Here is a 14327-nt window from a genome sequence, read left to right on the forward strand (position 1 = left end):
AAGTTGGTAGCATCGACATGTTCAACGCCGAAGAGGCGCCAAATAAGGGACAAGTCGTATCATTAAGCATCCTTTTTTAGCTTCTACCATCTTCCTATTTATGTTATCAAAGATGAACGCCCTCCTAGCAGCACACGCGGGATGAATTTTGCTGTATTCGAGGCGTGGGAGGGGGAGAAGCGAGCGGGGAGGGGACGGGAGCGGCCTGCAGCTCTTGTGCCCGCGACGCTGCGTGGGCGTTGGAATATTTTCTTCGCGGACGCGGACTCAAAATTGGCATTTTGTGGCTAAACGGTGGCAGATGCGTCAAAATGCACGAAAGTTTTGAACTAAAAGGACAGTTACCAGGCAAATCTATAGGGAATGGCCATAAAATATTAACACGTTCAAGACGAATTCACTCATTGCGCCAAATGTCTTTCTTTTGCTTTAATACTTGGGTCCTCTCCATTTGAGTTTTTGTGTGCTTTCGGCTACGTGTGTCATGTCGGTCACGTCATATACGCGTCGCCTAAGTAGCTGTGACCAACGGCGTATTTTTCGATTTTCGACCCTCCCCCATATAAATGGCATTTGAGCGAAGGTCATGGGTTCTCCTAGAGGTCTCAAATTTTTCAGGGCTTACTTTCGATTAGTCCCACAACTTTTTTTCATTGGGCCTCATGGATTTGAAAAAAATCGATTTTTCCGATCCACCCTATTGTATATTGAAAAAGACACACTGATTCTTTTGTATTGTAGCAACATTTTGTTGGAAAAGAGTCCGTCCAAAAATGATTATTTCACTTTGATGTGTTTAGAGGAGCATCGACCAGTGGAAACGAGTACCAAGGGTGTGCTCATAGAGGACTCTGTGTTATACCGTGGCCCGGAAACATGGCTAAGTGCGCAACTTGGCCACGCCCCCCTGTCTTCACTCCCCGCCGTTACAGAGTATAGGGCGCGCCCCCTCCAGTAACCTCTATGGTTACACTCCAGAGGGCTGCGTCACTACTGTCGGCGTCAAAATGATGTGCCGTTGTACTTTGCAAATTTATATGTGGACTTCAGTGCATGCCATAATAATAAATAATACGTCATTTTAAAGGAAATTGTATTCTCAATTCTAATGTATTTTTTATTTTATGAAAAAGTCAAAAATGTACGAGGCACGAAAGTGCAATAAATGACTCCGCGTACCATAAAATTAGCCGTTTTGTCAACTTCAATAACTTCGTAACTCAACCTAGGGAAAACTACTACGTCTGCAGCAGTCACATTCCACAGTAAGTTGCAAAATTTAAGGAAGATTAATAAAATGGCTTTTGCGTATTTTTATAACGCATTTTTGTTGTAAAATAAAGATGAAGAGAAATGAATTAAGACGTGTTTCTATCAATTTTATTTGTTCTTTCGGGGTAAACTCTAGGACTAGATAATGTTGAAACATTTTCGTTATTTTACAACAAAATATGCGTTCTAAAAATACGCAAAAGCCATTTCATTATTCATCGTTCATGTTTGGAACTTATTTCGGAAGATGAATGCTGTAGATGTAGTAGTTTCCCCTAGGTTGAGTTACAAATTTCATGAAGTTGACAAAACGGCTAATTTTACGGTGCTTGTAGTCATTTATTGCACTCGCGTGTCTGCGTGTCTACATTTTTGAATATTTCATAAAATAAAAAAAATAAGAATCGAGAATAAAATATCCTTTGAAATGACGTATGATTTATTAGTATGGCATGCACTGAAGTCCAAATATAAATTTTCAAAGTACAGCGGCACATCATTTTGACACCGACTGTAAGTTTGACATTTTTCACCCGCATACCTCAGGAGGGGAAGCATAGAGGAAGGAAAAAGGAGGCGCCGCCGTGATGAGAGCCCGAAGACGATAGGGATGGATGGAGAAGGATAAAATCGGGAAATAGATCGCCGTCATTATGGAGACGTGTGCCTCTACCAGCGAAACCATAATTTAATGTTTAGACGGAAGGGAAAGTTTTTCTTAAGGAGGAGAAAAATCTTACAATTTTCCATCGATAGGTGCACCAACTAATTGATGATATGAATAAAACAGAAAATGAATTCATGATAACGGAATGCTGAACATCTGGCCATTTGTGAAATATCTCTGTGTATTCCAACACATCTAAACACTTTGGAAATCTTGTGTGTTTAAATTTTTTCTCAGCTCATGTTATTCGTATCAAACTCAAATGTGGATGCATGAAATCGTTTTAGGCTTAATTTTGTGGAATAATGCCATATCCGTGATTGAAACACAAATGATAACTTCCACGCTATTTAATTTAACAGTTAAAGACCGGCCATGGCTTCGAAAATGACACAAAGTGTCGAAACCATCGTCGGTCGTTAAGTGCTAAACTAAATAGTGTGGAAATTACCATTTGTATTGTAATCAAATTTTATAATAATTGTGTCCCATTAAACAGTTAACGACTTCCGAAGCACTATCCTCGAATTTACATTTTGCACATATTTCCATTTGAAATACGTACATACATGGTCGTTGGCATTGCTAGAAAGTCCTATGCTGCTACATGTCTGTCTTTGGCTGATCCTATGAGTGATTGTAATGCGATTTTATTGAGTTTGGTGGCATCAAAAACGAAACTACATCTGAGAGTAAAAATAGTGGAAAAAATAGTGGATGGCATTACTCACTGATGACTAAGAAACATCAACTTGAATCGTTGTGAAGCCTGAAAGAATTAATTTTCAGCTCCACCAGAGAACCTGTGCAAATACTTTACGTTCTATTGTTTACGACTTAATATTATTACTTACCATTTGAAAAACAAAGGGAATGAGTGGTCTGAGCAGATCAAATTTATCCGTTATTTTTTTGCTCAGCAGTTGCGGCAGAATCTGCATTAGGGACGTCCCCATGCTCCGTATGATCATGTCCGATCTGGAAGGGAAAACAGCAAGCATCTAAGTTATCATTTATATGGCCATATTTTATGTTTATCAACATGTATGCAGAAAGTTATGCATATTTGTAGCCGTATACTCATCCATCCATTCACACGATGCCAAAAGTGCTCTAATGATTCAATATTAATTGACCTATGGAGGAAGATAGGGGTACGGACGCATGACAGAAAGTGGACGCGGACAAAGGCATTGTGGAAGATGGTAGAAGCCCGGAATTCAAAAGGAAAACATGTGCTGTTACTGGGTGCTTTCCATTCATGCGACTCACGCGCTGACTAGTGTCGACTCACGGAAACTGTTTATAACTCCCCAATTCCTGCGCGTAATCTTTTGTTAACTTTTGTCACAAAAATCGGCGACACACACAGAATGGAACACGAAAAATGCGACGCAAGTCGACTTGTGTCGACGTGTATCGATGAATGGAAAGCACCAACTGTTGAGCGGGAGTTGAACTTTGATTTTTAACTGTCATGCGCATAATCTGTCGTTTCCATGAAATTGATTGGAAACCAGGAGACATCTGTTATGAAAGGGGGAGAATTTTCTCTCACAATAAAGTTTAAATTTTGTCAATGCATTTTAATGGAATTGACTTTCATATGTTACCATTGCTGTGTGTATTTTTGAAGAATTATAGTGAATTATCCTTGAGTATACGGAGAGTTAAGTATATATATGTACCATAAATTGCATACCTTATAGGACGCACCGTTTTGTGTTCGCTAGCAGAGCTTTTTTGAACTGCAGTAGGTACATATTTCTCTTTTGAAGTGGCTACAACCGAATCTATGCATGGTATAGATTCATTAATTTTTCAAGGACTTTTAGACCCTTTTGTCAGAATTTGCCTTTGCTTTGAACTAATTATTTTCATATGAATCTTGAACTCAGCCATTCGAGAAAACAAAATGACTACCCTCGGCATTAGAAGATAATCTCATATTGCGTTTCTTACTCTCGTGAAGGATATTTCAAATTAATTTTTCATGTATTTAAACTGCATTAATAGCATCGAATGGAGTCGTATTCAGAGAGGAATAATTCAGCCATTTAGCCAAGTTATGCCAACTAGACGTCAAATAACGGAAAAAAGTACCGATTTCATAGGGATATGACAGTGAAGTGTGTTTTAAGTGCTGAAAAAAAGCATTTGAATTGAGCGGTGAAAAAAATCAATTTGAGTGCAAATTAAAGGAGTCAGAGAAAGAGTGTCTTGTCCCGAAAAAAATGCCATTGGTTTATTTTACTTTAAATCGATAAATTTTTTATTTGATTCGTTTTTTTGTCAACAATTCATCGAATATCGCACATTTTAGGCATTCACCTCCGGGAATTTTATCAATTAAGAAAGTCTCACTTGCGATCTGCGATTTGGCAGGGGAGGACTTTACGTCGCCGCCGCCGAGACTGGGTTAGCTATGGCATCTTGGAAGAAAAGAGGCTTAAGATAAATTCAAGAGCAAAAAACCATGTGTATGTAAAATCCTTGTTGTCCTTCGTGCTTTTTTCTTTTAAGGAAAAGGGTAGATGCGTTGTGATTTTTTTGGCACATTATCTGACTACGTGCAAAATTTTAAGTCAATTTGTTTAGTTTCAAAGAATTCGGAGGTTATAGAGGCTGATTTTCAGCTTCAATGACTATGGAGTATGGTATTGGTGGTCGTGTGATGATAACTCACCCGAAGACGATGCAGAATGGGAATATCTGGAAGAGGACGGAGGCGTTGATGGGCAGATGTTTTTCGTCTCGGATGAGCGTGAGCGATGTTTGGCAGAAGACGCGGTTGTCGAAGGACAGTTGAAAGGTGACGTGCGTCGTGTCCATCACCCGCTCCTCCTTCACCAAATCGATCACCATATCCTTGTGGTAAAAGTGCCGCGCCACCTGACACCACCAACGAGAAACACCAAAGCACAGCTCATTCACACTGGAGGTGACCCTTGACCTCTCACATTTTCATGGACAATATTAAAAATGCTTGCTTTCCCAATCAATGCAATAAGTTTGAAGCTTTTTGTGAAATCGAATAAAATACTCAGCGATGCGTAATTTCAGCGAAATTATTTCCAAGCCACTTCGGATTAAAGGTGACCTCGTAGATTTTATTGCAAATTTTGCTGAATGGAATAGAATCCCAAATAAGTAATAATTTTTGAAGCGTTTCGCAAAAATCAAAAGACAATTCATATTATTTCAAAATTGCGGTTTTTGTTTTGCGAAAATGTGGGCAAATATTAAGAGAAGAGATCTACGATTATTATAGTAATTATTTCGAGTATTAATACGATAATAGATGGCTTACTGCATACACTTTTCAAATTTTTTTTAAATTCCGAAAATAGTAACAAATACATTTGTGAGTTGTTGAATGAATTTTGTTTTTATTAAGGAAGAGTTTAATGTCTTGTCTTAATTATCTTATCCACAATGCACAGCAAGTGAGTTTCTTTACCGGTATATTACTTAAAATGAAACTTTACCGGTATATTACTTAAAGTGAAACTGGACCGCAAAAATCATTGTTTACTAAAATTTGTCTTGTAAAATCAATGCAGCAACAAGTATTATGGATAAAAAGTTTCGAGGTTTTGTGGCGAAATAAACTTTCGTGAACCTTCCTTTGAAGATCACCTGAAGTGCTTTCGAAAGGGCCAATAACTAAGTTAACTTTATTTCCGATATCACTCGATGACTTAGAACAAAGATCTCATGTGACAATTTACGAACCATATTCGACGGAAGAGACATCTAGCGGCCATCTCTGAGTTAATGACTTCGGTACTTTTGGAAACTCTATGCTCACTTTTTTAATTGGGACAATTTAAAGAGGAGTCTGACTTGGCCCCTTTACCTGGCGTGAATTTTATGAATGTAAGTATTGTCTAAATATTATATGACTTTGGTACTATACGTACTGTTGGAAATTCGACTGCTATTATTTTAGGTGGTAGTTCGTTAAATGTTTGAAGAGATCGTTGTCCGTCGTCATCAAGTTTACTCGAAATCAAGTTAAATTGATTTTTGGCATTTTTGAAAACGCCCCCGGAAATTACTTCAAATAAAACTTGACGTCATGATGGACGAGCCTTTTAAATAGATACGGCCCCAGTTGCTAAAGCCTGAATCACACGATCATTTTTTTTTCGTCGCGAAAGTGATCACTATCACGATCACTAGAGTGATGCGAAAAGCGACGGCGGGAGTGACCGTGTGATTAATAAAAATGATCACTAGAGCGATCGCTTTTCGCGACGGGAAAAGTGATCGCGATAGTGGTCACTTTCGCGACGAAAAAAATGATCGTGTGATTCAGGCTTATGGTTTCGAACTTTTAAGAATTAGTTGAGAAGGAGACAAGCCTTCATTTAGAGACCACTGATTGCAAGGAAGAGAGTGTCTTGCATACCTCTCGTATCTGTCCCATCGTGTAGAACACGAATCCTCTTCGTTTGCTGCGGTAGTGCAGCGTAAGGCCGTCCTCGGTCTCATTTTCACAGATGAACGAAGGCGCTTTCATGCGAGGATACGAGAATTTGAGGTACTCGTGGAGGTTATCCAATCCTGAAAAATCCAACCGTATCTGTAGCTGAAAAAATGAACTCAGTCCCAGGAAAAGTTTCTGAACAAATATTTCCCAAACTGCCCAAGGAAAAGGTCAATGAAGATAACAAAAAAGTCTCGAGATATATCCCGAGTCGAAGACAATTTAAAACGCACCCACTCACTGTGAGCCTATTCTCGTTCTTAACGAAGCTCTGGGTTCCTCTATATCAGAGGAAATGTGTGCAAGGGTGTGTATGATGGCTTTACAGTAGCCCAAAATCCGAACCCAATACCTACATCCCACCTTCCATGTTAATATCGGAAATGAAGCCAATTAGCACATGAGATTCATATAAAAATCTTCATTTCCGTTTACTACCGCGTCAGTTGCTGTGACGAAGACAACAGTTTTGCTGGCAGTACTGCCACTTTCTTCAGGTAAAAGATGCTGTGAAACTGTTGTCTTCGCCATAGCAACCGACGCGGTAATAACCGAAAATGAAATATTTCATCGCACATCTCGAAAATCTCCGAGTTCTTATCTTAATTATCTTATTTAATTAACTCCGAGTTCTTATCTTATAAACTTATAAATCTATTTAGCTAAAATACAAATACTTATAATTCTTAGCGAGCATTAAATGTAGTGGATATTATATAATTTGCAATCAAAATAATGAAAAAACATAAAAAATTCTATAGTCGTTGTTAGCCAATACCACCGTTTAGATCAAATCGCGTTATCTAGTGATTTTCTATTTTCTATTGTCGCCACGTGCAGAAGTCGATCAAGTATCATGAGAGAAGCGCTCTTGCATGTACATACTTACGTATTATCTGAGATCACATCAGCTATGGAACCGAGGCTTGGTTTTCATGAGAAACTGGCCACTTGCGATGGATGCCCCTCGAGTTGCAGAACGATTATAAACCTCTTGTTTTGAAAAAATTTATCGTCTGATGCATCTATATGATTATCACACTCTTGTATGCCTCACGGCCTTTATTTTAAATTTGATAAATGAAGTAGTTGTTTCACATTTCATCCAAAAATTTAAGTCATATTAATTGCAATCACGTGAACGGAAAATTATCTCGAGTCTTATTTTTGATTATTTAATCCAATCTCCCTGGTCGATGGGATGCAATTTTCCAAAACTCTTGAAGTTGATAAAGCGGTTGCTGTCAGTTTTTTATTTGAGTCGCGTATTAGCTACGGATAACCTCGATTAGGGTTATATTTCTCTGGGCCATTAGAATTTGTGTGACAGAGAGAAGTCTATGTAATTTGAATGCAGATATGTGGAAGGCTATAATATGAATACTTGAAGAGAAAGCTCGCGTGAAGAGTAGTTGCTTGGTTTCAATATAGAGTGTCGATTAAACGGGGTGTGCCCAAAATGGTGATTAAAACAGTCTTTATGTTATTTATAAGCGCATTAGGCTTAAATCTGTGTAAATTCGTGGCATCAAAAACCAGTGTCATATTTCCGCACGAAATTTAATGAATGTTTAGATTACGAAGGTTTCGGCACCATTGGTTTTATTTATGTTACTCTGGTTTATGCAATAAATTTCGTTTCTAGTCTGAGCAATTGAGATTCTGTTTTTGTGCGTAGTAATTTTATTCGATGCAACACATGCCACTAGCACATGTATTTGGGCCACCTGTTGCTTAAGGGGGCGCATTCCGCCCGCTCTACCGGTCGAATACTGTCTTTTTTCGAGAAGTTTTACTCGTTTTAAATGTAGTATGTCATCTCGAAATATTCAGATCACATTATCTAAATTTACCCTACAATTAAATATATAAAAATGTATCGGAGGTAGAAGCGAGGTAATTTTTTAAATTGAGGAATGAGAAATCGATTCAAAAATACATAATTTTTTAAGTAGTGTAGATTATATATGGGCATTAAAAAAATACGCCGGAGCGAACGAATGCTGCGATGCTTTGTCCGCGATTCCTTGCGCGCGAAAATTTGCTTCCTGATAACTGGCACTGGCCCGGCTAAGCCACGTTTGGCAACATGACACTAATAGAAGTTATGAAAATAAAAAAATATCAATATTTTTATAGATTATGGATCATAGAAAAATTGGAAATAAAAAATAAATTAAAAGTGAGGATAAAATTATCTTTAAAAAGACCTATTGTTTATCATTATAGCGTGAACTGAAGTCCAGAAATAAATTTGCAAAAGTACAGCGGCACATCATTTTGACGCCGACAGTAGTGATGTGGCCAACAATGGTGGGCTATGACGACTCCACTTTGTAGTTACTATGAGGCAATCCAGAGGTCTCTGTGCTTATGAGTGATTTACCGTTGAGGAAGTCGCGGAGTTGACGCCCTAGGACGGAGAGCACCTGATCGTAGCCATATTGGCCTACGAATCCCACGAAGTACACGCCCATCTGGTCGAAGAACTCCTTCTCCGTGATCCCCAACACCTGAAAAAGAAAGTTAACATTCATTATAATAATACGATCTCATGTATAAAACCTATTGAGGTCTTCTACTTCAATCAACTCGTGAATTGAAAATCACACACATTAATGCCATAGGCGTTGGAGGCGTCCCTCTTGGCGGAATATGAACCCGCAACATCTTGTTGGCAAGGAAGGTAGTTACCCCGCCACTACATGGATAAATTTAGTACTTATTACCACTTGTATGACGGACGATATGAGCAGAAGCAGTTTTTGATGCTTGGTTGCTCTCTGAAAAATTTACAATGGCACTTTGAAATGTATTTAGTAAATGACGTTGTTTGCTATCTTTTCATTGTGCGTATCTTGGCTTCGGTTTGATTCTGAAGCTCCCTTTACTAAATTGATCAAAATGTGTGGCTTTATTTAGAAGATAAATCCTCCTGTTAATTGATTTGCGAAGTGGTAATACCAGATTTCCGTCTACATGTTATCGTATAGCCATATTTTAATCTATCTGGCTTTGCTTACACAGAACAGATAAATATCCCAATTTTTATTTCTAATAAAGCGTAAACATAGCATAGCAAAAGAACAGCTGCAAAATTGTCAGAATCGTAAACGATAGCCCACTATTTTAGAACGGCACTATGTTTCTCGTAGGTTCTATAGAGGCGATAGAATAAGAGAGATATTTTTCCCGTGGGATAGGTATACGAGTTAATTTTTCCCCCAAATAATTAAGTTCTTAAATAAATGCCAGATAGATTTTTTTATCAGTTTCCCGGGTGATAATTATCCGACTATTGGAGAGAGAATGGGAACAAAAGTTTTTTGTGGAAGAACGGCCAGGCTGATGATCTGTGAGGGGACAAGATTGCTCTCAGAATCTTTTTCTTTCCTCAACTCGGCATGATTACTGCTGAGTGCGCGAATTCTTGACTTTGTCTTGTGAAGTGCTCATCCACAGAAAGATTGCACCTTCTTTTTCCTCTACTCCACTTAAAATTAATCCCTCTCTTTTACAAAAAATAGTTGATCTCCCCTTAAACCTTGGTTGTCCCGTTTTTGGACCTTTTTCTTCTTCCCAAAGATTAAAGGCAGCTTGTGAATGAAATGAAAAATTCTGTCCGTTCGTATCCAGTGACCTTTAACCTACGTTTAGAATTCGGCGTCAAACGATAAGTTTGTAGCTCAGAAGCGATGTATTGCTGCTATAATCATGTTTTTGTAAAGGAAAAGAAGGGAGACTGGCGAAAAAGATAGATTTTCTTCTCTTTTTGTTTTGGGAAAATATGCTTTAATTATGGCTTGCGATTTTCCTTCGCGCGTAATGAATTGAAAAATTGCCCCCTGTACCTTTACTCTTAGCCCACGCCGAGATATTATCTTAAACCTCTTGCAACATTTCCATTAACGTTCATTCCGATTGCGTTCAACTTCACTCATGGATCGAATTAAGATCGACCGCGTGCACAATCGATTCTCTTCACCTTACTTTGTATCCATGGTCCCGCTCACATGTAAACAATGGCACGCTGGTCGCTAAGCACTATAAGAGCAGTTGAAGTGAGGCTGGAGCCTGTCCGGTCTTCTGAAAACTGTCCACTCCCATGCATCATTCAATGTGAGAAAAAGTGCAAAATTCGATTGAAATAAAGGTACTTACCTACATTTTGAGGCGAAAAAGCTCTCAAATGGGATTCAAGTAATTTTCTACGCTGCAGTCTCATCCAAATTATGTGAGCTCAAGATTTTGTGTTGCGATTCCCAATATATTTAAATGAATCGCAATTCTGGAGAAGATATAAGCATGTAAATTGTTTACACTTCAGTGCATTGTACACAAGTTAGAGTCGAGCGTAATAGCCGTTAATTTGTTTACTGCTATGGCGGTCAACTTACAGAACTTTGATATGTTTTTAGAGAAGAATGGGGTTGATTTGAATTCGAAGTCCCATCTAGCAGAAATTAAAGTCTTTTATTATTTGGGGAATAAAGAATTCCTATAACTATCCGTTCGGCAAAACATCCCTCTCGTTTTAAATGTTTACTTGACTACGCATATATTGTTGCCTTTTTCCGAGTCGTATACAAGAAATCTTCTCAAGTCTTTACTGGGTGAAAGTTTTTGACCTTCATAACAAAAATTGTTGTAAATTTAACACTGATTTCAATGTTAAAACACCGGCTCAATGCCATTTTATAGGTCCCAGACTTATGAAATAGCATGAGCTGCCTAAACCCGGATCGGTTAAAATAAAAAAAAGTGCGCAGTTGGCCATTATGTTTTATTATGAACATGCCTTTCCCAAAGGCGATTGTAATGGCGGCTACACCTTAGATGCACGTGAGTGACGTGTAGACGTGAGGCAGTGACGTGAAATGATTTTGGGTGAAGAAATTGAAGGGGATGTCGATGGAGGCACCGTCTTTCCTCTTCGGCTTCCTCGATCGACTGAGATTGTGGATTGGTCTTCTTCCTTATTGATTATCTTTTTTCTTTGCATCCTCGTTCCCAATTGTGATCGTGGGTGAGACTTCAAAGCAAAATTGAGAAATAAATTGCGAATTGGTGAGCCGCTGCTATCGGAGAGAGACTGAATAATTGGGGATTAATGTACTGCTGATGCTAAAAGGGAATTTTCCCTCTATCCTCTAATAATTGCGCAGATCCTCGTCGCTTAAGTCCCATTGAAGACTCCCATCTCGACGGTTTCAAATGTTTCCGGGATCCGGGCCATTTCATTTTTATCACGACAACTTTTGGGAAGATACCTTCTCGCCAAGATACCACCACGGAAGAAAGAGAACTGTGGAATGAAGTTACTGCTTTGAAAATGCCAAGAAATGTGCTTCTGAAGGGTCAATTTGATCATCAATCGATATAAACATCATTATAATACATGTCACAGAGTTTTGGAGAATTTAGGTGATCGTTTTTACGTCATGGTCTTTGAAATTTAGTTTTAATTTTAGTAATTTTGTAAATCTTGTAATTTATCTGTATACTGATTCACGCGAAATTTGTTCCACGCAAAAGTTTGAGGATGCTAGCGAGCGCATGTTTGTCCAGGACCAAGCCAAGATTGCTTGAAACGGTCCATCGATAATGCACTGAAACTGATATGATTTGTACACCGCACAGGATGTTGGTACCAACATCAGAATCATTAATGCCTCGTTCAGATTACGATTGTTGCAGCAATCGTTGGAACTATCGTGCAGTCACACGAAAATCTGTGCTGCCCTCTAGTGCTGACATCTTAAGTGAACGGGAAATTGACGGTTAACCCATTAATGCCCAGAAGATTTTTTTCAAAACATTTTACTTTTTTTGCTTAAATTTTGATTAGACATCATATCTGATGTGGAAAAAATGTTTTAAAAAATCTCTAACATTTGCATAGTACTTAATCCTATACGTATCTTAAGATACATCTGGGCACTTAAGGGGTCAAAAATGTACATTATCATTTAATTAACTGTGTTGAAGCACTTTTTCCTATATAATTCATTACTCATGCCTTCATCAGTAGTTTTTAATTCACGAATAAGAATTATTATGCATCAAATAATATAATCTTGAGTATTATTATAATATTATTACGTGAACAATTTACATTTAATTTTGAAATTTTACAGCAGTGTGTCCCTGTATCCCAGTTTTTTATGCCGTAGCCATCCCTGTACAACTAACTGATACATCCGTTTTTTCTTTTCGTTAACAGAATAACAAACAGGAGTTTTCATTTTATTATGTCTGCTTTTGGTAATCATGGTATCTATGTATTTATCATTGTCATAAATTATTCGATTTAACTAGAGCAGTCCCCCTTTTGATTTTTGGAATGCAGCTTTTTCTGGAAGGTTATATACACTATTGATTCTATTTTCACGAAATGTTCCAGTGCCACACAAGCTCCTTCTAGTCAACATTCTAAGCAGCTTTTCTGATGTGAATAAGTTGCCAACAAATATGTTTGTACCTGGTAGTAATTTACAATCATCCACAAGTCCTAAACTACATCTCCTCCTTGACCAAGATCTGTTCTCTGAAGGTTGGCTACAGCATGATAAAGGTTGACTTGATTCGGAAATACACCATAATTTTAACCCAATTCTTACTCGTTTCCCTCTAATACATTGCTTGCATCCATATCTACCATAGTAGGGGTTGAGTGATTCCTCCACCAAACAGTATTCTCCAGCGCTTGCAATTTTGAAAGTCTAGTACAAAATCTCAAACAAAAGTTGAACTTTACATAGCCTATCCTTGCCATCACTCTCCCCATTATAATAATTATCTGCCAGATGCAGAAAACTTAAAATTTCTTCAAACCTGTCCCTTCGCATTGACTGAGAAACTATTTCAATGGCGCAGTCTAGAGATGACCTCCGATAAAGCCATCGACTAGGTAGACGGTGATAACCTGAGGGTAGAAATATTCCAAACACTATAAATCTCTTCGATTTGTATGTACGAATAATGTACTAACATTTTATACAATTGCTCAGAAAATTGTCTTGAATTTTTCTGCTGACAGCGTTGATGGTAGAGCTATTTCAGATTTGTTTCACCTCTGCTCTATATTTAAGGTACGTCTTCTCTTCTCAGCGGTAAATGGGAAGCATATATAGCAAGGGGTGTGCAACAAAAGAAACAAAAAGTTATTTACAAAAGAGACGGTTGAGAAGTTTTTAAAGCACCAATTCCTCCTTATGTCAGGTATATCTTTCGCAGACTAGAACTTGAATACAAAGTACAAGTTTTGGGTGATGTAGTGTAGTACATAGTTTCATTGCCAATGTTCACCAAAGATACTTATTTCCTACACTGATTTCCAGCTTGAAATCTGGATTTCATTGCCAGCGGTAAGTTTAACGAGAAAAAAAAAGTAATCAGTCCATTCCACCGTCGACGATACAGAATACAAGTAATGCCAGGACAACGGCGGATACATATGGGGGGCGAAGGGGGCGCGCGCCCCCCTCTTACATGGCCGCCCGCATTGCCTAACATTGCAGAACTACAATTGTAACTCTTTCATCATAAGATGGCATTGCCTTGTATATATATGGCTATAATCATTTTAAATAAAAATTTCCTAAATTTTGCATGTGACTTGATTATTTTTCATTACAATACAAGTAAAGGTAGCTCAAGATATCTTTTGCGCCCCCCTTGAATTTTTTATGTATCCGCTACTGTGCCAGGATAAGCCACTTGATATTGCGAGTATTTGCGCTTCCAGAAATCCAATACTGATTCATTTTACCTATACTTCCAATGAGGGTACTTTAATTCAAATGATAATACACCACACATCTGAGAAAATACCTGTTTTTGCTGTATTTACCTAATTGTTCAATATTATGAATCATGAAATGGCAGAGATATAAA

The 14327-nt window shown here is 38.1% G+C and overlaps 1 protein-coding gene across 1 annotated transcript in view; it reads right to left on the reverse strand.

Annotated features, from left to right (window-relative positions):
- The window catches only part of LOC124162662 (soluble guanylate cyclase 88E-like), a 369277-nt gene that overhangs the window by 21031 nt on the left and 333919 nt on the right, over window positions 1-14327 (reverse strand). Inside the window, exons 3-6 of the mRNA XM_046539256.1 lie at window positions 8818-8944; window positions 6354-6508; window positions 4626-4831; window positions 2794-2917 (exon numbers count right to left, since the gene is read on the reverse strand). Coding sequence (XP_046395212.1) covers window positions 2794-2917; window positions 4626-4831; window positions 6354-6508; window positions 8818-8944 — 612 coding nt within the window. The remainder of the gene's footprint in view (window positions 1-2793; window positions 2918-4625; window positions 4832-6353; window positions 6509-8817; window positions 8945-14327) is intronic.

The sequence above is a fragment of the Ischnura elegans genome, chromosome 7 (assembly GCF_921293095.1).
Source record: "Ischnura elegans chromosome 7, ioIscEleg1.1, whole genome shotgun sequence".
Classification (NCBI taxonomy): Eukaryota; Metazoa; Arthropoda; class Insecta; order Odonata; family Coenagrionidae; genus Ischnura; species Ischnura elegans.